We start from the raw sequence: 24,871 nt of genomic DNA on the forward strand, positions 1-24,871 counted from the left end.
ACTGTGTGGATACGGTGAATGAATGGGTGGTGTAATGCTGAATGGAGTCTGGATTACATTTATCTGTCCCTTTTCTCTCGCTCCTCTTTTCTGTCTTTTACTTTTCTCTTTTTCTCCCCACAACTGCCAACCCTCCTACATTTCTCTCTTTCTCTCTTTTGTGCCGGTACACACATTCTCTGAACAGGATTATGTACAGTATTGTCTTTGAAATAATATTTGTGTGTCTATGTCTGCGTGCGCCCTTGAATGAGTGTGTTGGACTTTTGCCTACACATTTGTGTGTCTGAATGTCTGTGATGACTGCTATTGTTTGTGTGCGTGGGTGTTTGCGAATAAAAGCTTTGTACGTGTGTGAAAATGAAAGAGTGAGAGAGTTCATGTTTGCGTGTGCGCATGTGCCTGTCTGAATGCATATTTACGCATTGGTGCTTCTGCGTGTGTGTGTACTCAGTAGGATTATACAGCAATAGAGGAGCTTAGCAGTGATTTGCCCATCCATTCCAGTCCCTCCCTAATCCTGCACACACACACACACACACACACACACACACACACACACACACACACACACACACACACACACACACATGCATAGTATGTGTGTGTATGTGTGTGTGACAAGCAGGGATCTAATAGTGTGTGTAGATTAGTAGGTTTGTGAATGGGATGTGGCTTGGGCTGAAGTAGCACACTACACTGCCAGCAAGTTAACACACAGGCTGGCAGAGAGTTTGTGAGAGAGACAGAGAGGTGAAGGGGTCCGCAGTGAAGGGAAATATGTTTGTGTGTAAATGGCCGTGACTTAGAGGGGACTGTTAACTTGATTATGTAATGATGACAAAAGGTTATGCATGGTTTTCCCTTTCTCCTTTCCCATGAGATGATAAGGAGAGCATGGGTAAGGTTGTAATAAGGGTGTGCCATCATAAAACCATTGTGTGTGTGTGTGTGTGTGTGTGTGTGTGTGTGTGTGTGTGTGTGTTTGGTATGTGACCATTAGTTGGTTCTGCACCTGCTGTCTCACACACTCACATAGAGACAGATGGAAAGACTTGGATAAACAAGAGAGCTGAGACTTTCGCTGACAGAGAAAGGGGGTGATGGGTAGTGTGTGTGTCGGGCGGGGGACGGGGGGTTCCGTTGGCATAACCACAGCGTGTGTGAACTTTGCGGGGGCGACTGAGAGTGCGTTCGAGTATGTGTGTGTGTGTGAGAAGGAGAGAGAGCAGTCCGTGATATGTAGGTGTGAGTGTATATATAGAAGCTTTTCATCCGTTTCCTTAGTGACCGCCTCTGGCTGAGACTGTGACTGTGACAGAAGGAGAGAGTCGAGGAAGATTTTACTGCACCTAATATTACATTGATTCCCATTATGAGGTGATTACTGAATGAGTTTTGTTGTTATGAACAATCTGTGATTGATTTAAACTTTCACTTTAGCACAAGTCTCACCAACTCCAATAGGCAGCTCACTTCACAAATGACAACATATTTTCCTCAGTTATGGCTATCAGCATAATGTCTTATGTTTAGCACAAGTACATCATTTCAATATCTCCTTATGAAAAACAAAGTTGGGATATCTGTATTTAAAAACTATTTTCCCATGATGCTTTAAAGATCCAGCTGTATAAAAGAGACCTTAGTAATTTCATGCAATACAAATAAAATCCATCAGTCGTGAAGCAGAAATGTAAATTATAAGGAGGTGACAGGTTTATAAAGAGATGTTTAAGCTCAGGGACAATAAAACCTGGATTTTGCAGAAGGTGTGACACTCGATATTACCAAGTTATGATCAAGTGGTGATATTCTCGACATTTACTGATGGTGTGCAGGTAATAACATCCAAACCAAAACAGGTTCCCTGGTGGAAATGGTTAGACAGTGAAGGGAAATGTGAAGAAACTGGATATTTATGTGGCTCTAGAGTTTGTGTTTGGAGGTCAGAGGTTTTCAGAAATGCTAGAAGGGCGTTGCACGTGGCCTCCTCACTGGACCGAGAGAGTTTTAGATGTAGACACAGACCAGCTGAACAAAGACATTACAGAACATCACCATTCAAAAAGTTCTCTTATAACTGATTCTCTCTCACCTCATCTCTTTGTGCCTGTTGTCTACCCACGCTTGCACTTTCTCTCGCTCAAACTGCTTTCACTTGACGGCAGATTGTAAACAAACCCACACAATGAATTATGATTAAATGCAGAGAGGCTCCAATTAGCTGCCAAGGCAACGGAAACGACTGTAAAACAAATGCACAGTCTCGTCTAGTTTTCTCTCTGTCTCTTCCGATTTGGCTTTCTGTCTGTGTCTTCTTCTTATGTGTTTATTGAGTCTCTATCTATATCTTTTTCTTTACTTTCTCTGTACATCCTTGTCTCTACTTTTAGGCTATAACTTAGATAAAATAAGTGATATTATATACTATTGTGTCATGGTTTTGCTGCAATATACAACACAAACTGGTTAAAATATTCACACCTACTTCCAGAAGTGCACCTAAAACCCCCATATTTCGTAAAAAAAAAATGTTTTTAAACAAAGGACATGGTTTAGTTTCAAAACAGGAAGGACGTTTTGTGATTCATGGTGTTGCAAATCAAGAACTTTATCTTCAATATGAGCAACAACAACTAACAAACAATTGAACAGTATCTGCAGAAAGTCAAACTTCCCCAACACAAAGTCCAAGAAGAGAAACAAACAAACAAACAATGTGAAAAATGAAAGGAAAACATCGCTCTGAGTGCTTATCATCACCAAAAATGCCTTCCATAATACAAGAAAAAAAGACCACAAAGAGCTCTCAGATTACCACTTTACAATCCACTTATCCAGCCGAGCCTCTCGGGGTACACTTTGTTAGTTCTTGTAGTTCTCTTCACCACATTAAAAGCACACTTTGAAATGTCTCGTGCTCCATGAATGTTCAATGTTAAACACCCGGATTGATATCAAGCTGACAGGAAGACCGCCCAACACAAACAGGATGTGTTTTTAGTGCATGTTTAGATCCATTTAAGTCCAGTGGGAATCATTACTATTCTGCATGTGTGTGTGTTAACTTCTTATGATCGAGTGCTCACTTATTCCCTGTGCGTGCTACAACTCTTAGCATTGAGGAGCACATTTCATCTATATTTACTTCCAAATGGTCTTTTAACTAGGTCAGTTAACTAACGGAAATAGACTGCTGTTCGCTGTCAGTGAGGCAATCAGTCATGACATCTAGTGGTCGAAAGTAGGAAGTGCAGCCTCGTTAAATCTGAGTTTAACACCTACTGTGTCTGCAAAAGGGGGAAATGGATAGTGGTTCTGAAGTTGCTCGTGTTTCTATCCTTGATCTCACTGTGTTCTTTGTAAGCATGTGTGTTTGAGCGTATAAACACATAGGAGTGTGTTTGCATACATGACAGTGGATTTACCTGTATGTCAGTTTCTCTATATCTGTATCGATGATACATGCAATCCTAAAACGATCCAAATTGTTAGTTGACTTAATAATTGGTTAATATTTATCAACAAAAAATGCCAAATATTCTGATTCCAGCTTCATAAATGTGAGGATATGCTGTTTTCCTCTATTATATTCAGCTATAAATTGAAGATCTGTTGGTTGCATACAAAGAAACCGCCTTGTGTTCTAATTGTGATTGACATTTTCCGCTATTGTCTGACATTTTATATGTCATGATTAATTAATTAATTAATTAATTAATTGAGAAAAAACACCAAGAGATTCATTAAACTTTTAGCCCCAGATACATACATGCATGTCTGTGTGTGTACACAAGTTGTCCATGTGTCACTCTCTCTCTGTCTCTCTCTCTCTCTCTCTCTCTCTCTCTCTCTCTCTCTCTCTCTCTCTCTCTCTCTCTCTAATCTCTACTGCTTACTCTCTCCCTCCCTCTTTATTTCTCCCACACTCCCCCTCTCTGCCCTTCTCACTGTAACAACCTCCCACCCTCTCCCTCTCCCCCTCTCTCGTTCTCTTTTGCTGCTTGTAAGCGGTCTCTGGGCGTGCAGCCAGCTGGCGTGTGTGTGTTTTTTGAATGAATACCTGATGAGGTTGGCCGGGCGAACCGTGGGAGGGGCCGTGTGTGTGTGTGTGAGTGTGTGTGTGTGTGTGTGTGTGTGTGTGTGTGTGTGTGTGTGTGTGTGTGTGTGTGTGTGTGTGTGTGTGAGAGCTCTGGCTCGCATTCAGCCTCTTGCATAATACACGTTGGAGCTCTGCATGCGGGACTCCCTCCCTGTGGGCGTGTGCAAGTGTGTGCTACCAATTTTGTGTGTGTATGTGTGATCACCTGAGTGCTGTGTATCGGTGGTAGTGAGGGAGCTTCCTGCCTCGCTGTCAAGATTTAGGAGAGGGCTGTTGGCTGTGTGTGTGTCAGCGGTGTGTGTGTTTGGGGGGGGGTGAGAAAAGGCCGAGAGCAGTTTGTAGCACAAGTACACTGAATCTGCTCTGGATTTTCCGCTTGAGGGAGAGAGAGAGGGACTCAGGGAGAGAGACTCAGGGTGCTTTACAAGGGACACGGCAGAGAAGAAGAAGAGAGGAGTTAAGGGAGGAAAGGAATGAGAGGGGAAATGAGAGCATGCTGCAGAAGTGGGCTACTCCTGCTACCCTGGTAAGTACACTTCACACAGTTTTGTGCTCGCTCTGAATGAAGTGTGTGTGTGGGAGCGGGAGAGAGTTAGCGTGTCTTGTTGTATCACAGTATGTCATTTGTAAGTGCGTATTGCGTCTGCCCTAGTTTTTCCTACAATCGTCGTCGCTCGTTTCTTCCATTCGCCCGTCGTTCTGAAGTGTTTCCCCTCCCTACCTCTCTTCTCTTCTCTTCCCTTCTCTTCTCTTCTCACATTTCTCTCATTCCTTTCTTTCCATTAGCTTTCTTTCTCAGGCTCTCGCTCGGTCTGTCTACACCCCCACCACCCCTCCAACCACCCGCCCACCCTCAGGGTTATTGAGGGGTGAGAAAGTGCAAGTCATGTAACGCTGCCTAAGTGTTTGTTTTTCCTAAAGAGACTCTCACAGTCATTTGTTTCTCTCCATCTCTGTCTCTCTTTGTTTGTGTAACTCATAACCACCCTCTCCCTCACTCCGTCACCCCTCCCTCGCCTCTTCCCCTGCTTCTCTAACTCTCTGTCTCCATCTGTCATGGCAGATCCTCCATTACTCTCTCACTATCTGACCACACTTGTGTGTGTGTGTGTGTGTGTGTGTGTGTGTGTGTGTGTGTGTGTGTGTGTTGTTGTTTTTTGTGTGTAATCACTAGTGCAAAGTAACTGGGAAAAAAGTGGCAGCTTGTCAGAGTTTCCAGTCTGGCAAGGGTCCCTGTACTGTGCATGTACATGCACCCACACACACAAGCACACACCCACACTAATGAAAACCCACATTGGCAAAAAGCTAGAGAACGACATAGAGGAAAAAATAGAGAAGTAGAGAGAGGCATAGAAGTGTAAGCCTGCAGCAACACTGTACTTTCCAGTTGAAGTATATTTAGCAGTGAGATAACGCATCACGTTGGACTTATCCTTTTGATCATGATTATGATTATGACTGGGCAATCACGTGCACACACACAAACTCAAATGCAGCAGACATATGTAGCCCATGCACTCCAGATTTTAGATTACTGTAGCGTTCATCTAAATGTGTTTGCAGACAAAATAGTGATGTGTTGTTTAGTTGATGGCAAAACAAATGTAAGACTTTTGTATAATTATAATTATCTAATTATTATATTCTGAAATTAAATCCTCAATAAGGGAACATTCATTGTGTGTTTATGGTCAGTGTGTGACACTGTGTGTGAGTGTGTCGACACCTTCTGTAACCTAATGTCTTTAGTGGTTTGCATGTTGTGATGTTTCACTCTTGCTCAGCCTGCAGTTGTGGGTGTGGACCTCCTAACAACAAAGCTAAAACAACTAACAAAAGCATTTCACAGGTCCCCTCCCTGCAACTGTTTTAGGAAACTTAGTGGCCTTAGTGGCAGTCAGAAGATTTTAGAACTAGTGTATTATTGTTACTACACTATATCTATATCTAAGAATAAACCTTCTAGGATTGTGTCAATGGCAATCAACTTAGTTGGCAAACCCCAAAAGCCCTTGACTGAAAGTGTAATAGTTTGTTTGCGATTCAATCAGAACTAAAAGTGTAATATAATAATATTGCATATGCTCCTAAGAGGCCTCTGGGGCAGATAGAATACATTCTTTAAATGTATGTACTGTACTTATGTCATTGCACACAATTAGTGCAGAGAAACTTCTTATATTGAACCCCAAATGTATCGTATATCCTGTAGAAATGTGAAACCCTGTCTTTAGATGTCTGTTGCTGCTCTAAACATTTCGTAATTGTTGTAAATGACCATAGTTACAGTATTGTTGCCCATACTGTTGCAGCACATGGCGCCATAACCGAAAAGCAGCCCATTACAAACTATGAAGGTTTTATAAATTATAGATTGTCATATAAGTTAATGCGTGTTTCTGTAACATATAACTTTGAAAATGTCACAACTGATACATGAAGGATGAGTTAGATCTTTCTTTTCTGTACAGTTTGTACAAATCACAAACATCAGACAGTGTGAGTACTTTACACTTAGGGTGTGTGTGTGTGCGTGTGTGTGTGTTTGAGTGTGAAGGAAAGAAACTTGAGAACCTCCACTGTTTTGACCGTAAAAGGACAATAGTATAGTGCATGAGTGAACGATTTAGGTTACTAACTCACGCATGCACACTCAGACGTTGGCAAGGTGGATCATCGTGTGTGTGTGTGTGTGTGTGTGTGTGTGTGTGTGTGTGTGTGTGTGTGTGGTGTGTGTGTGTGTGTGTGTGTGTGTGTGTGTGTGTGTGTGTGTGTGAGAGAGAGAGAGAGAGAGAGAGAGAGTGAATGTGTGTTGATGACCTGTAACCCAAGCCGTCTGTCCTCCATGTGCTTTAGTCGCTCACACACTCACACACACACACACACACACACACACACACACACACACACACACACACAGCTGCAAACTCAGCAAGATTCAGGTGACATAGCTTTTCAGTGAATGTGTGTTTGAGTATCAGTTTCAGTGAAGCAATACTCTCTCTTTTTGCAATGTAGGTCAGTTGAGCTTGCTTCTCTTTCTCTCTCCATGTCTCCCATGCGTCCCAAGCCTTTCCCCACTACTTCATCCCCCCCTTAAATCCCTTTGTCAATCCTCCTCAGACTCTTCCTTCATTAATTGTTGCTGTAGTTTAAATTGTTTCCCACCCTGCATGCTGGAAGGGTTAATATTACGGAGGGATGAGTCTTTCTCTCTACTTTCACTCCTTCTTCTCCCTCACTCGCAGCACAGCCTCCTTCTATTCTCTCTCTCTCTCTTTTACTCTCTCACTAAAACGGCAGGAGAGCTTGAAAGTTCAGGTTTTCCAGCAGGATTATCGTGTCTGTATTTGTGTGTCTGCATTTGACCCTCTGCTCCAGCAGTGATTTAGTTCAAACTGCTCCAATCGATATTTTCACACCACCAATGAATCAAATGACAGAGACGAACCCAACTCTTCTGCTCTACAGAGCATTTTAGCATCTTTCACCTCGTTGTCTTTTTAAGCCTCTTTTCTGTGTTATGTCCGTTCACAGCAGGCAGCTGTTTTCAGCAAAGAAGTTCTAAAATCCCACTGTGGCTCCCTGTCCAATGCCAAACAGCAGACAGACTCAGTTAGTGGTGAACATGCTGGAGCAGTTATCTGATAAAGAGCCGGATATTTCCCTCAGCAATCGGTGGAGACCATGCTCCATGTCCGCTGGATGTGTAAATAGTTTGCTAACAAGTTTGACATATTAACTTCATATGGTTTTTGCTGCCCCCACATGGCAAAAAATAGGTTAAAGCAGGTTTAAGTTGCTATTTTCCTGTATTGAATCATTTAAAGTTCCCATTGTGTACCTTTTGTAAAACCCCTTTTCTTGTAGTTCAGTCGCTTACACCCCTTCTGTTGCAATAACAATCTTGTTGTTAGCAACCCCATGCTTATTACACACACTGTATGTAACAGCAGCACAGTATATTCCATTACACAATGCATATAATATTTCTCCTGGAATTCTCACAAACCTTTTTCTAATGCCAGGGTGAACTGTCAGAAACAACGAGCCTCGCTCTGAAGATAAAAGCAACCATAGATGGCAGCAGGAGCAGATGAGCAGATCTGCGGCTGTGTGTGTGCAGACACTGTCAGTGATGTGACGGCTGCTACGAAATGTCTCTGATCTCAGAGCTCTCAGACACATAATATTCCTCGTACCACAAAGTTTTAATTTGAGCAACAACTTGTTGAATACAAGCTCTGGCTCTTTTGGTTTTTTTGAAACTTTCTATACAGACTGAATTTTATGACACAACATTCAATGAGGTGCGGTACAGTTGAGAGACAAGTGGAAGATTAATGTGAAAGGATGTCGAGAGAGAAGAAGCGAAGGCATTGAGAGACGATTAAGAACATAAAAGCATTAGATGGAAGAATGGTAATTGAGAATGGAGTGATGTAGAAGAAGAGGTGGGCAGGCTGAGGCAGAAGAGGAGTTGAAAGGAGGTAGAGTGAAGGCAGTGAAGAGTGCATCTCTGTGCTAAAAGCTCACCGATCAACAGCAACTCTCAACACAGTCTGAGTCATGTCTGCTTCATTGAACAGATGGTGCGTGCTTGAGAAAGTGTGTGTGTGTGTGATCACTACCATAAAACAAAGTCGTATGTGCGCGTCTTCTTGTACTGTATGTGCATCATGTAAATGTGCATCATGTAAATGTGCATGTGTGCTTACTCTCACGTCTTTGCAGTTTGGTTATAGTAGCAATGCGATACTTCTTAAATCACAGGAATCTGCTTGAGATGCAAGATTTCCCTTCGTCCTACAGAATACACACTTACACACGCACACACACACACACACACACACACATTCACAGTAGGTGCAATTGGTATCACTCTGCAGGAGCTAGCAAATAAGCCATAGGAAGCCTCGAAGGTGTTCACCCATTCATTGTGGTTGATAGATTCAATCTTTTTGTGGCTTGGCAGCTGCAGAGATCTGATAGGGCTGTGTTATGTGGTCTAACGTGAGTACAGTTAACAACAATCGTAGTCTTATATTCTGCGATGTCGGCTACATAAATGACTGTCTGCAGATTCTCAGTGTTTCCAAATGCACAATAATAAATGCTTCAATCCACTGTTATGTCAAGATAACTCAAATGCAGTATGAAGATAAGTTTGGAAGCACAGTTGCATTTATAAGAAAACTAATATTCTCATATAAAGTATCAGGACAGAGATCTTTTTATTTTTTTCTGTCATTCATTTTTCTTCGTGGTATTTGGATGATGCTTAGAAATGCCTGTAAATTACAATTTAAACTACAGGATAGATTTCACATGTTGTATGTGACATTTCCAAGTGTTTATTATTATTATTATATGATTATTTATTTGAGAGTGAAAGTTGTGGACCTTTATTCCTCTATTCACTTACTGTAATGCAACACAATCACACTTTCCTTTTGGTTCAGACAATCATTCTATTTATTGGCTTATTGTGGGAATACTTATTTATTTTTGTACGTTTATTTGCATTAAACACACTCATCCCCTGACGATGTAAACTCACTGACTTTGCAAACTCTTAACTGACACACACCTTGTATCGATGTTGTTGCCGTAACAACAGCTATGCTAGCTGTGCACTTTTAGTTCAAATTTGTCATGTGTTAGTCAACTGATACTCTGACCTGCTATCGCATGCGCAAATGTTATGGGTCTTTAAGTTTGACATGGGCTTTTATGCGTGAAAGAGTGTGTCTGTGTGTGAACTTGAGCTGTGTCATGTGTCATGAAAAGAATATGTGTCAGCATAATTGAATATGCCCAGGTGCCAGTGAGTAAGCAAGATGGTGTGTGTGTGTGTGTGTGAGTGTGTGTGTGTGTGTGTGTGTGTGTGTGTGTGTGTGTGTGTGTGTGTGTGTGTTAGAAATGCTTCTACATTATTCATGAGATTCACACCAAGCTTTCCGTCTTTTGCAGCAGGGGTTCTTCGCTAACAGATAGCACACACAGGCACACATGTGGTACACACATACTTTATTGAGTACAGCACAGGCTCGTTTTCAGATATCCAAGTACAGCAGGTGCTGCAAACTTCTTGGAATTGTTTCGATTATTATTATTAACGGTGGAAGCTTCTGGAAACCCTTAAGAACTGATTGCATTATTATTATTGTTCGCCTACTGCTGTGCCATTTTCATTAGTTGATTTCTTCTTAGAGCCTTACTTACCTGGTTGCAAAACATGATCTAGTGTAGTTGCTTTATTGTGATTAGGAAACAGGCTTTAACCAATAGTCAAACGTATAGATTTACTTTTACACTGGAGACTTAAATAAGAATAAACCTCAAGCAATCATACTTTTTCAATTAGTTTGCTTTGCTTCAGAGACTGTATCAGCAGAGCTCCTTTATGGCATACCCAAGACCGAGAATACTTACTTTATGATGCAGTGCATTTCCCTGTGCCAGCTCATTTCATTTTCATTGAAAAGCAATTAGCGGATGCACTTGTGCAGTGTTGGACGGTAGGAATTTGGAGGATTGGCCTGTCTTCAAATTTGTATGTATATACCTATTCATCTTTTTGAGATCGACACCTTTTTCTAACGGTCTTCTTATCTCTCTCTTTCACAGGATTGTGCTGGGTGTGGGCAGGCTTGCTTTTGCAAGGAAATGATTCCGCATGAAGTGCGACGCACTCGGCCCCCCGTCGTCCTCGGCGGCAGCAGCAGGTGTGACGTCGTGACTCTCTCCCCTACCACACTGAGCTCACCCTTCAGCCGCTAAAGACCTCTGGACCAAACAGACCGCCCAACCCCTCCCCTCCCCTCCACCCCTTCATATCTTCATCTCCATCTTTAATCCCTCCTCACCTGCTTGTTAGGGCCTGGATTTTCTTTATTATCAAGAAAAGACCTGATTATTATCGGCCTTGGGTGAACTGGATAGAGAAGGAAAGAGAGATCAGATTTGGAAAGTTAATTCACAGCTAATTAAAACGAGAAAAGGGACGGATCATCAAATGTGAGAAAAAGACAGGAACGTGAAATATAAAGTCAGAGAGAAAAAGAAAAGAAAAAGGTATCGAAGGCCAAAAGTTAAGGAACGATAACGCAAGTACAGTTGAGAGACATAAGACGAAGTCAGCATGAAGTCCAACCAGGAACGCAGTAATGAATGTCTGCCCCCAAAGAAGAGGGAGATCCCCTCAAGCACATTACTATCTGACAATCGCTCACCTATCATCCCACCTGTCAGTGACAACCAGCGCACAGAGAACATGGCCTGGCTTGCCAGTGTGCCTGGTGGGAATGAGAGTGGTGTGGGTGGACACCGTAGCTCCAGTCAGTCTGACGGCCTCCAGTATAAATCCCTCTTCTCCACATCAGACTCCTCATCAACCTCGTCCTCACTGAGGCTAGTCTCATCTCTGCCTACAGTGTATACGTCCCCCCTGTCACAGTCCACAGTTGGAGGAACTGTCCATTACGCCCAACTGCCTCCCAAATTGCAAGTTTATAGCCTCACCCTACGCTGCCCCATACGCAGGCTACATCTCCCCTCAACTGCTTCCACCTCCTCCTCCACCTCCCCCCCTCACCTCCTCGTCTTTGGCTGCGCAGAGACACTCATACACAGAGACAGTGTCTGCTCCTTCGCACGTCTCCAAACATGACCAGCAGAGAGCATCCTTGGCGCGTACCTCCATGCCTCCGCCTTCTACAGACCTCGCCCCTCACTATGTTCAAATGTCAACGTCAACACGGACTGTGCCGTCACCTCATTACCAAGGAGGCGTTCACCTTCCTCTCCAGTCACTGCACCACCACCATAGTTTGGGACATGGGATGTCCCAGCTTGTGGTGCAGTATACGGATGGACCCACAAGGAAAGAGGATGGTGGCTCCAGATCCAGAGAGCACCACAATGGAGAGCTGGAGAGGGGTCGGCGATTTGGAGCGTCTCCCGAGTCCAACCTCTCTAAGTCAGGGAGCAAATCACGGGATGCCGCTTCGTCTTTGACCTCCTACGAGGCCCGCCAGCTGGTCCTGCATTCAGACTACGCTACTCATGATCCCTCAGGGCTGAGAACATCTTACATGCTAATGCCCAACAGCCATGGGGACCATCAGCTGGTACCACCCAGAGCCAGCAATGAGAAGCTGATAACCTCTGCCCCCGCACACCTGGAGAAAGGTGGCATCATCCTGGGCAAGCCTGTTAATCGCATATCCTCCTCCTCCAACGCCACCTCTTCTTTCACGTTTCCAGCTCCATTAAGTGTCGACAGCCTGAAAGCTGCTGTCAGCACACTGTCGCCCCAGACCGTCATCCAGACCACCCACAGCGCCACAGAGTCCCTGTCAATGGGGCTTCCCTCCACCAGTATCTACCATCAGCCACCGATCATTGGTTACATTGCAGGGGGCAGTGGGAGCCAGCATACCCCGATCAGCTACCACACCAGCCTACAACAGCACTTACTCATTCCTGGCGCCCAACCGGTTATTATCCCTGTGAGTGGAAGTGGGGTCACGACATTGGAACCTGTAACCTCCCATGTGACATCATGTACCCAAGCCGCACCGTTTCCTACAACACTCCCACACACATACATTGCTGCCAATGCGCCCAAAGGAGAAACTCTAGACCCCCCTATCGGCTCGTATCACCAAGCTGTGTCAGGTGCAGTGGTCCAAGCCCAGCTTCATCTCCCCATTGTTCCCGCTCCGCCGGGGCTGGTCGCTCCTTCTGCTCCTCCATCCTCATCCAGTACGGTGGTGCCCACCTCGCTCCCCCCTTATTTTATCAAGGGCTCCATAATCCAGCTGGCCGATGGGGAGCTGAAACGTGTGGAGGACCTGAAGACAGAGGACTTCATCCAGAGTGCTGAGATCAGCAGCGATCTGAAGATCGACTCGTCCACAGTGGAGCGAATTGAAGGGAGCATCTCCGCATCCAACTTTGCTGTGGTTCAGTTCTCTGTTGGTGAGCACCGTGCACAGGTGAGAGCCAGGGAACAACCTTTATTTAAGGATTAGTTTGACATTTTTGGAAATTCAGTTTTCCACTCTCATATGAGAGTTCAAATTAATATCACCCTCATATCTGTGCATTAACTATGGCGATAGAGCCAGGCGTCGCTTAGCTTTGCATAAACAGCAGAGCTACTAGCTCTACCTCTAGAGAGAGAAATACAGCTATTTGCACCTCTAAAGCTCACTAATTACCAACGTTAAATCTTGTTTGTTTAATGCCCACACAAATTAAATTCTTGAAGAACTACATTTTGTTTTTGCACATATTAGTACAAAGTATTAATTATTAAGCTTTAGAGGTGATAGTAGTAGTATATTTCATAACTTTGGAGCCTTGCTATTTCCCCCTGCTTCTTCTATGCTAAGCTAAGCTAATCAGATATCAGCGCTGTCTCCATTGCTAAAGCACAGACATGAGATTGATATCAATCTTCTCGTCTAATTCTACGCAAAAAAAGTGAAACTATTCCTTTAATGCGTGTTCATTATGTGATTTTAAATGATAACGGTTTAGGACATCATTATGACTTGTGCTGAAACCTGAAAGTCAAGTTAAATGCTCAGTGAAACAACTCCTTACTGTTGTTGTTATGCTAAGCTCGATAGTCGTCTCTGTGTCAGGGATCTTTCAACAAGATCTCTAAGATGGCTTTTATGTATACTCTTAGCTGTTGTTATTAATGTTGAATGACAAGCGGTGAGCTGCTTCCTTGTTAATGAGTCTATCATCGGTGAATCTCACAGGACTCCTTTCCTTTGTAATTAAGTTCAATGTACTAGGATGGCAGTCATGTAACAAACATGTTGTGATTATGAGCTTTAGAGAAGTCTACTCATGAAGTATTCAGGAAAGCCAGGAACATGAATGTATTTTTACTGCTACATGTAATACTCTGAGAGGTCACAAAGAACTCTTATATAAGTACAATCTTTCAGTAATCTCTTAACATCTAATACTAAGCATCAATTTATCTTTATATTTTCTGTCTCGGGTTCCCCCCAACTCCTTCAAACACACACATGCACCCTTCTCACTGTCTTTGAGGGTGTGCGTTAAAGCCAGTTAATCTATTTCATCTGTCCACACTATGACTCGTCCACCCACACAGCACATCTCTAACCATCTCTCCCGCCCCCGGCTGCTCTTTGATACTGTACCCCACAAAAGCTGACAATCTTTCAAAGACTTATTTTTCTCTCTTGTACTCCATCAGTGGCTCTCCTTACTTTTTTTTCTGAGAGATGGTAGCAGCTTTGAGTCCAAACTTTAAAATTATATAATACGATAGGGAACATATTGCCTGACGTTTGCTTTGAGAGGCTGTTTGATACATCTTACACTTGTATCGTTCTTGACATTGTTCTCTTTCACACTCACTTCCTCACTCCGCTTCTTGTTCAACCCCGCCCTCCCTCTGTAAACTCGCCTTTTCATCTCCATCTCAGTAGCTTCCTCCACTCCCACCTGCTCATTCTCTCTACTATATTTCAGATCATCTTCACTCCATCTACTTTCTCCTCGGGTTTATTTTCTCCCTCGCTCTACCCATCATGTCTCAAAGCCTCCTCTACCTCCATCTGTCATTTATTCATTCTGTCATACACACAAATGATAATGCAGACCCCAATCAGACCCCAAGGTTCAGAATTTAAACCAGAACTCTGTCGGAAGAATTTTAATCTCTTAAACAAAGATATGTTCAATATTCTTCATTGATTTTGTGTAATGGACCAAAAGGCTTATTTTTCTGATTGGTCATTTACTCTTGAAATATGTTGCCCCTTTTGTCAATAAGACATTTCTTCAATGTTTGTATTTATTTTCTACTACCATGCCAACAGTATCCAGCTGTGCCTCTAACCAACCAATCAGTTATTACATAATCATCTTGCTGATTTTAAGGACAGCATGTCCCTGTAGTTCTTTCATTCAGCTAAATTTAGACAAAACTAAAGTCCTTGTAGTTTTTGACAAGCAGCCATGTCTCTATCCTTGCTTGAAAAATAAAAAAAGGTATGATAGTTGGTGGATTGTTGCTGACAGCCAAATCTGATCGAATCACATCCACAGAATCCTGATGAAGGTTTTTGAATGTTTTCTTCATTTTAAATCTGATTGTTTCCTAAGTTTGTAGAGGCTTTAAAGCACAGACAAGGTTTTGGTATTGAAGTGTATTTGTCTTGATTTCCTCTCCTCCAGGTTAGTGTGGAAGTTTTGGTGGAGTACCCCTTCTTTGTCTTCGGCCAAGGCTGGTCTTCATGCTGCCCAGACCGGACCACCCAGCTTCTGGAGCTGCCTTGCACCAAGCTCTCTGTGGGTGACGTTTGTATTTCACTCACCCTCAAGAACCTGAGGAACGGATCCCTGAAGAAGACTCAGCCCCTGGAGCTGGCCACCCATGCGTTTGTCCCAGCCTCCAGCCACGGGCACCTCAAACCCTCCAGAGCTGTCTCAGACGCTCCCCAGAGCTTCATTGGAGGAGGCTTCAGGCACAGCGAGCGGGAAAATGGCATCAGCCAGCGAGGGAGGGGTGGAAGTGGGAATGTGGAAAACGGGGATGTCATGTTTGGGGAAAGAGGGTCAGTTTCTAAAGGTCAGGTTGCTAGCAACGCAGGAGCTGTCGCCAGTAAGCCATCAGGAGGCAGGAAGCGGAGATGGTCTGCCCCTGAAGGTCGGAAAGTAGAAAAATCAGAGGAGGAGCCGCCCTTGACCCTGCCCAAACCTTCCTTCATCACTCATGAGGTGAAAGTCAGCATCGAGGGAAGGTCAAATATTGGCAAGTGAAGGCTTGCAGGACTGTTCAATAACCATTGGGATTTGGAAAAAAAAAACATAAAAGGATTCTATAAAAAAAAAACATGAATGCCCACATTAATGTTTCATTTGTCTTGGTTTTAAAGTTTTGTTTTCCATTTTTATTTTCTATCTTGAATACTGTACTGTAGAGGTAAATTTACTCTACATGGTATCATCTTACAATAGGTCCATGTAGTTAATAACACATTTACATCTATAAGACATTTATAGATGTAATTGATATCACACAAGCAATCGTTGCCGTTTTGGTGGTTTTCATAAGATGATTTATGGTGAGGGGTTTGTGAGGCGTGCTAAATGTTTATCGGTGGATGTGTGGCACACAGGTTGCCATGCTTGATGGCTCTTCTTGGCTGGCTACACATAACACATTATGTAAATTAAAAATCGAATTAGCTCACAGTTTGTCTCTTGACAGTGATTTCACTCTCTGTGCACTGCTAGTGAGTCTGGCTGGACGAAAACACTTCACCGCCTCTGTGGTTTTACACCGGACCACATAATGTCAGCTGATCCTGAGCATGAAGGATTTGTGGGTAAATCATGATTTTATTTTTTACATTTTCTAAATCTGAGTGGGAGTTGGAAAAACCTAATTCTCCCTGTCTGGTATAAGAAAACGATGTGTTATCCACAGTGTCATCAGAGTGTGCCAGACCTGACCAGTCATGTAATCAGGTGGTGCCAGTGTGCCACACATAAGAGAGGGAACAACACTTACTCTGTTCAGTGTAACGACAGTGGACTCTTTACTTTCATCTTGAGCATTTTATTTTATTTCTTTCATAAAGCCCCTCGTCCTCTATCTCACCAGATGTTTTCAATGATTGTCAAAAACCTTAATCAGGGGTCATTTAGTCCTAGATTTTGAACCTAGGTGGGTTAATGTTTAAATGTGAGATAGCCTAACCTAATACATAGAAGTGCATACACACTGGGTTGGCAAACTTCACTTCAAGAAAATGTTAAGAGGAAGACTGGATACAATCTTCCTCATTTTTGGATTAATTACTTTATGTTTTTTATGGAGAAAGATTGTGTGAGGAGCCTAGAGAATCTGCATGTCAGCTCTGAGAGGGTCAGGATGTTTCAAAAACACTTAACACACCTGTCACACTCACCATACAGCCGGCAAATATGTGTTGTCTCTTTTATTTAACGCAGTACTGTATGTTTTTAGACTTAGATTTATTTTTATTATTTAGACAAGGGTAGAAAGTAGCAACAGCACTTTTGGAAAGTTGAAGCTTTTGGAAAAGTGAAGGGGTGTTATGTTGATGTATGAGCGGATGTGCCACAATTTGATTTGTGTGATCACAAAGAGGAGATGATTGTAACAGGTATTGGAGAACAATTCCAGTAAGTAGACGGTTAGAGAAAAGAAATATGGTGACAAAAGGAATTATAAATATGATGGTTTTCAGCATGTGCACTTGTACAGCCAGCCAGCCATACAAAAGTTAGGGGGAAGTATTTGAATGTGTTTTGAAAGTTTGGGATCTGGCATGAGGATTAACAAGGAAGAGTCTTTTGAAATATCCCCATGATGTTCTGAGACTGAGAGCATCGATTAGAAGCTCATGCCACAGAATTTTAAGGTTGTCATATATTTGTAATGTGTGTGCTAGAGTGTGCATGATGATGCTGGTCTGTGTATGTCCTTACACACACTTACACAAACACAAAACAGTACAAACCATCCCTGGAAATCAATGACCTATATACCTATGTGCTGTGTTTAGATGAATGCAGACGCTTTGTGGTCCCTACAAAGACACTAGTGCACACTGCTAACAGTACAGTTGTAGAGAGTGCTCTATGGTGTGTTTGTGTAGGTGTGTGAGTTTGTGTATGAGTATGTATTCTGTCTATTGGAAAAGGTGATACTTATTTGATATATATACAATGCTAAGTGTCCAGTGTTTCTACTTGGAGTTGTACTTAATAGAATCTTGCAATTTGCACATCAGGAGGAGGGAGGAGGGAGGAGGGTGGAGATTTTGAACCGACCTGTCCTGAAACAAGCCCTAGACCACGTGACACACTGGAGGAGACCCAGGGTTTTTGTTCCTCAACAGGCACATGTCACATTATAGAGATTATATGCATAACGCAGTTAAGGTCAAATTACATTTGACATAACCGTAGCTGTAAAACCGAATTTTGACACGTGCCTGCCTACTGAATTTACTGACTAGTTAAAGATATGCCATTTGTAGTGTATTTGAAGGAACATTTAGACTTTTTGTTGTCCACTTTTCCTGCTGTTGAAACCAGGGTGTGGGGACTAGGGTTTTGAACACGGCCAGCTGAAACCCCATTTTTCAGCAGAAGATGCAGCAGTGACCTCAACAGATATGCCTGCTCGGTTGACCATTTGGAGCTTTGTAAGCAACTGGGTTTAGTCTTTAAAAAATGCCTAACATCAGTGTAACTGACATGCAGCGTGCTTTATATTTCCATTTTGAAATATAATCAAAACAAAATGGAATTGGCAGTTTTTAAATCTATCAGCGAGGTCTTGGATTTAATATATTCAGATAGGTGCCTTTAAAAATAAACGTTTCTCATGCTGCATGTAACACTACAGTATGATTATTGACAGTAGTTAGATTATGCACTATAGTGTTGTTAGGGAGGTGGAGAACATGTGGAGTCCTGCAGGCATATCTGTCGAGCTTTCTACTCAGCCTCTGTATTCAGGTGTTGTACGGCAGAGGAAAGTTGGCAACTAATGTCTGCCAACTAAAAATCAGTCGTATTTTAATCCCACTGATAATGTAAGTGTAAGTGTGTGGGGCAACACTTCAGGTGGTGGGAGTTTACCAGGGTGATGGCGGGATGGATGTGTGATCAGATGGATGACGAATGGTTGAGAAAATGGGTAGATGGATGGTGATGGTGAGTGAATGAGTAGACTCCTTGTGAGATTTGAAAATGCTTTATTTTTTATAATAAAACAGGGTTTCTCAGATCAACCCCACCACAGTAGGACATTTTAATTTCTTCCTTTTCCTATCATCATGATCATTACGAGAAGAAATAGTATTTTGTGTGCGTGTGTGGTGTGTGTGTGTGTGTGTGTGTGTGCGTGTGCGTGCGCGTGCGCGTGCATGTTTTGCAATCTGTGTGTGTCTGTGTGTTTTTGTAAATGTATGTACATGTCAGACACACATACATCTTTTTTTTTTGTCCAACCCCCTTCCCAACAAATGAAAAAGCAGAACCACAACATATAAACAAACATGTCAGCTTAGACCAACACAACCTTTACTGTCAGTCAGGTTAAAACATCTTTAGCCAAAGCCAAGTGATGCTGATGTGTGATTACTTTAGAAAGCAATAGTATGAAAATATTCACTTGTGTAAGAGTGAAACACACACACACACACACACACACACACACACACACACACACACACACACACACACACAGTTATTCCGCTCAAATTCTCTGCAATAAACATGTAATAATAATCGTCTTGCATTGCAACCAAAACTCAATACAATCTTGCCATATACTGGAAAAAGCTTTTAGAAGCCTGAACCTGAACACCACACGCTTCAGTTAGCACTATTCCCCTTATCATAAAGTACATTTAAATCTTAAGGAATTGCAGTTGCAACAACAGTTGCTAGTTTTTTCAGGGAAGCGTCTCATATATGCAGTAACTGACCCCCAAAACCTCTGATGTCCCAGCTGGTCAGAGTCATAAACTCAACATGCACCTGAAGTAACCAGCGGACGTTTTGACCCCGCCAAGGTCTGCCTCGTTGCCACGACTCCCGTAGTGACCTCGTTAACTTTGTTTCAGGTACCCAATCATAGCCAGCCAGCCTCACACCTCCTCCTGAGGCAAAGCAATGGATTAACCCTCAACAACCGTTAGCTACCTTTCAGTGTGGCCTGGGACATAGCAGGGCTGGCCTGGGCTGCCTGTTCCCCTCCTAACGTCATCTTTTGATATCCGCGCTCCTTTTCACTACTAGCTTATAAAAGTCATTGTGTTTGTACTACAGTGAAAATGCATGCTTAATAATAGACTATAAAACAAAGCAATCTGAAATGTAGACACAGTCTGAATGCAGGAGAGGGAACGGCACATCACAGCAAGGTTTCAACCATTTCTGAGGGTTCGGTGTAGTTTTCATTGTTAAGATAACCCCAAGTTTTTATCCCCCTGAAATGTACCACAATGTGCAATACTTACATTTTGTCCCCCCCCCCCCCCCCCCCCTTTGCTGTGCCAAGTGTATGTAGCATAGTCCTACTCCAGTGTATCATCCTTGTTAATGGCTTGTGTATTTTACTGTCTGTTGATGTGTGCGTCACATCTGTAAAACAAGAGTCAGGATGTTTGTGAAGAGATACAAACCCAATGGAGAGTTTGTCCATACCTCTCTAACCCTTTTGTCCTTGCGGCCTTTCTAAATTTGAACGTGTGAGAAACTGTCATGTCTCCTGTGTGTGTGTGTGTGCGAGTGTGTGTGTGTGTGTGTGTGTGTGTGTGTGTGTGTCTGCACCATGTGTCATGTGTGTAGTATGTGTGCTTACGTTCACCTGGTGTTCAAATGTGTTATGAGCGCGTTAGAGTGTGTGACACATGTGTGTGTGTGTGTGTAACGGAGTGTTTTCTCCTCTAACTGTCTGTGAGATCATAAACCCTGACCCTTCGCGGTTCACGGTGAGAACCGCAGGAAAAAAAAGAAACCTCATTGCTTAGTGGGGACCACTTTTTGTAAAAAAAAAAAGAAAGAAAAAGGAAAATAAAAATAAAAACAACCAACCAACAGAGATGCACATGTAAGTAGATGTAAAAGACTTGATAATGTTTCAGCACTTTCTAATCCTAGGATGGGCTCGGTCTAACCCCTCTGTCTCAGACCGATACCTCCCCTAGGGGTAACATTCATTCAAAACAGACAGAGAGAATGAGAATGCTAAAAAAAAAGGAGGGGGGGGGGGTGAATAAGGATGAAAAAGAGAGATGGCTCAGTTTAAGTTTTTGCACATCACCTTGCCGTAACCTTGTGTTTATCTGTCTGTGCACCATCTCGCTTGGCGCCCGGCGCGTTCTTGGGTCCAACGGGCCGAGGTGTTAGGTGGTTCCTTTCTTTTCTACTAGGAAAACCTTTTTCACATGGAATGCATCCCTGCTTTTGTTGTGTTCGGGTTTGTTTGAAATCTTTTCCACCCTACGCCGACCAGGCTTCGTCATGAAATGTGGTTTTGTTCACATTTTCAGATCAAATTTAGCCGAGGCGTTTGTAAGGAGTTGGGCGCAGCTCGGTTTGGTCGTGCGGTGTGAAAACGGTGCAGACAAACCTTTGCATTGTTTGCATTATCTTTGGTGCAGGAGCTTTTTCTGTGTTTTTGGTCTCCTTGTAGCACTCAATATAATGTCAGGGGACTTAAAACTATGTAGAGAATGTGTCATTGTTGAGTTTTATGACAAGCTTCCTCACTGGAGGAACACTGCTAATGTCTTTTTTTTTTAATTGGCTTCTTGCACAATTTTACAAATAAAATGAATGTTGGTGTGTGAGCTTTGACTTTTCGATCAGAAAAAAAGGCATGTGTGCTCTTTGTTTCTTGATGTTTGTACTTTCATTTTGCAAAAAGGATGTGTTTTTGGCACTTTGTTGTGTTTTAAAAGTGAACAGAATTCGATCAGGATTCCTTTTTTTTTTCTCTTTTCTTTTTTTTGTATGACGTCTCGTCAATGTCCATAGCGCTGGATAACCAACTCAGGCAGAAAGAAAAAAAAAAACTTGTAGAGGCCCACTTAACAGTTTAGTTTGACCCCAATCAATTTACATAGTGGGCTGGTTCATATGGGTTATAAGATATGTAAATGTATTACATATAATTTGATATGATTAACAAATGTCGTTATTGACAGTTAACTATGAATTATTATTATGATATTATGTGTATTATGCTGGAGATGGTTTGGATTACTCTTCAGTGTACTGAACGTCTTTGTTCTGCCTCTCTGTGCAAGTCGACAAACACTTCAGCAGGGGACAGGCTGTACGGTTTGTGACCTCTGACCCTGCCCACTGCCACGGAGCGGGGGTGGAGCTTATATGTCAGCTGTGGCTCAGTTGATTCCTCCCCCCTGTTCTGAACACTCAGCCCTGAGGCTAGCAACCAGTCTGTCTAGATGTTCCTCTGCTAACCAGCGACACCAAGTACTGAACTGAAACTTTTTAGCCCATAAAACGGTAGCAGAGAACTGGACATCGGCACAGACCTGCTCGGACAGTTTGGCCTGCAGAGGGGGGGGAGGGGGGGCAGTTCCCAGCCAACTTGTTTGTACTATATCGTACTCACTAAGCCCCTGTGTCTCACCACCCCTTTCCTCTATAGCAATGGAGAAACCCTGTCGGTGTATGTATTTGACATCTGTACAAATGCACCTCTTTGAAAAAGAAAAAGAAACCTTGACATATCTGGAATAAATGGGCTTCCTGTGTCTTTATTTGAATACCAACATTAATAAACACACCCTGTAAACCCTTACACAATACAAGCACTGTATTTAAAACCTTATCTTATAAGCTATGATATTTTTCCTCCATTGGTTTGCCTGGAATTGTGCTGAAAATAACCCCCTCTAGTGTAGAATGGGCTGCATGACATCCCCACTACCTGCAATGATTAAGACACTGGTCAGTTAGCTCACATGACTGTTTCCTGTTCGGGTTGTCTTTGACAGTTTTGCTTTACTGTTGCAAATGAAAAAAAACAGAAAAATCAGAGGATACTCTTAACTTTACCAAAGCCTTTGTTATTGTAAAGAACAGAGTAGTACAATTATGAAGACGTTCGGATATTTCAAATAAGGAATCTTAAATCGCAAAAGAAAATCAAATTTGGGATTAAGAATGAATTATACAGAAGAATAGATGTTTGTTAAACAAATACATCTCCTTGACTTGTTGATGACTAAGTAGTGAAGTAATAATGAACACTTCGTTTGTATTGGTTAGGCTTCTGTTGAGCTTAAACTAATTTGTCAAATGACACCTGCTAAATGATTTTGGTTTTAATGCATCTTTCTCTTCTCCACTTCTTTCAACAACAATGGAAATATCATTTTTATAACAACAAAATGACCTATGGCTCATGCAGCAACAATGTGTGTATGTAATGAATAGTTTGATAAAAAAAGAAAAGAAAGGAAGGAATAAAAAGGCATCGCAGTCTGTGATCGACTACAAGGCAAATCTATGTAAGCGCAATATTGTTCATTTGGTCGCATATCAATTAATGTATGAAGTAACTGAATTAACATTCCTTAATTGATGGTATATTAAGTGTGAAGTAATCACAAAAAAATCATAATGACTTCATTATTTGTTAATGTTGAGCAACAGGAATTAAAGATACATCCTGCAATAATTCATTTATTATTAAATCATGAGTCATGCATTACTTAAGTAGCATTATTTGTATGGGTGGAAGTAATGAATTACATTTACGCTTGTTACTGTAACAAGGTCATTGTTGTGTGTACTCTATTGTAAGTATTGTGTGCTGAATCAGCAGCTGCAGTAGAGAAGAGGCTGCTGGTGTGTCTGGTGTACAGTATGTGGTGGAGGGCAGAGCTCCAGGTATGTTGTTAATGTGTACGTTCACAGGCTGAACGTAAGATGGTAGTGCTCGTAAACAGTACAACAATGCACAACAACAATCCAATAAATAAAGAATGACGTGTTAGGTTACAACATAATAGTTAATGCACGCTGAATTCCCTAATACAAAAACATACCCACAAAACAGGTGCATGCTGGGCCTGGCTAACATGCTAAAATGCTAACATGCACATGGTGGATCCTTCTGTGTTCACTGAGTAACTTCTATCTTCAGTGAAGTGTCGTTTCTGCTCATTTTGGCAACAATCCCCAACTTCTTGAACACTTTGAGGAGCACACAGAGAGTCTGAGTGGACTGGTTATATTAAGCTTTTAACGAGCAGAGAAGTTGAAACTTGAGCAGATGGCGGAGGACTTTGCGCTGCACAACACTCACAGGAAGCTGTTCAGACAGGTGAGTACAACAACAAACTCCCTGAACCCACCGTCGAGATGAGAACTTCAGCATCCAACTGCGTTGCCTAGTAACGCAGCATGTCGCGGTGTGTGTGTGTGTGTGTGTGTCTGCTACCACTGTATATTTACACATCTCTGTGTCGTCTGCCTCGGTGATGTGTTCTGCTGTTGATTCTATAAGAAGTGTCCGGATATTTAATTTATGTGGCTTAACATTGCTTGTTGCTGCCGCCGTGAAACAGACTTTTTATTTATTTTCGGTCATTTTTTGGTAAAGTTTTGTTGTTAATTCCAGTAAGACTTCAGGGGATGGTTTTCTACGCATCGGCTGCAATTGTGTCTATAGAAACGGAAGTTATAGTTGGTTTGATGTCAGGGCTATATACTTTGATACCCCTTTAACTCAGAGTACATTTTAACTGTCTACGTTTTACTTTTATCAAAGTACATTTTTACACTTTTACTTAAGTTGAAATGTATTCAGAGTAATAGGTATTTCACTTGAGTATAATATTCTAGTGCTCTTTCCATCCCTGCCCATCCATCCATCCCTCAAGTGTGTTTAATGTTTGATCCATTCTCAATATGCCTATATTATGTTTTTTCAAAAATACTAATCATCACCTCTCACTGAAAGGAAGTCCCAGTTATCAATGCTGGGTAACACGAACATGTGTGGAAAGTTATGTTCTTATCTCAGATAGAAAATGTGTCTTGTATTGTCTCAAAATCCTTTTTTAATAGAAAACCTCTGAACCAAGCAAATATGCATTTTCTTTGTCCAAAAATAAAACTGATGACTCACTGATCTGAGGGTTTATTTCCACACTTTTCTATCTTCTCTGCAATAAC

General features: G+C 42.2%; 1 protein-coding gene across 1 annotated transcript in view; it reads left to right on the plus strand.

Moving 5' to 3' along the window:
• The window catches only part of atxn1a (ataxin 1a), an 83,450-nt gene extending 58,623 nt beyond the window's left edge, over positions 1 to 24,827 (plus strand). Inside the window, 3 exon segments of the mRNA XM_029443908.1 lie at positions 10,739 to 11,606; positions 11,608 to 13,110; positions 15,344 to 24,827. Coding sequence (XP_029299768.1) covers positions 11,253 to 11,606; positions 11,608 to 13,110; positions 15,344 to 15,928 — 2,442 coding nt within the window. The 5' untranslated portion in view covers positions 10,739 to 11,252 and the 3' untranslated portion in view covers positions 15,929 to 24,827.
• Positions 24,828 to 24,871: the final 44 nt, after the last annotated feature.

Source organism: Cottoperca gobio, chromosome 11, assembly GCF_900634415.1.
Source record: "Cottoperca gobio chromosome 11, fCotGob3.1, whole genome shotgun sequence".
Taxonomy (NCBI): Eukaryota; Metazoa; Chordata; class Actinopteri; order Perciformes; family Bovichtidae; genus Cottoperca; species Cottoperca gobio.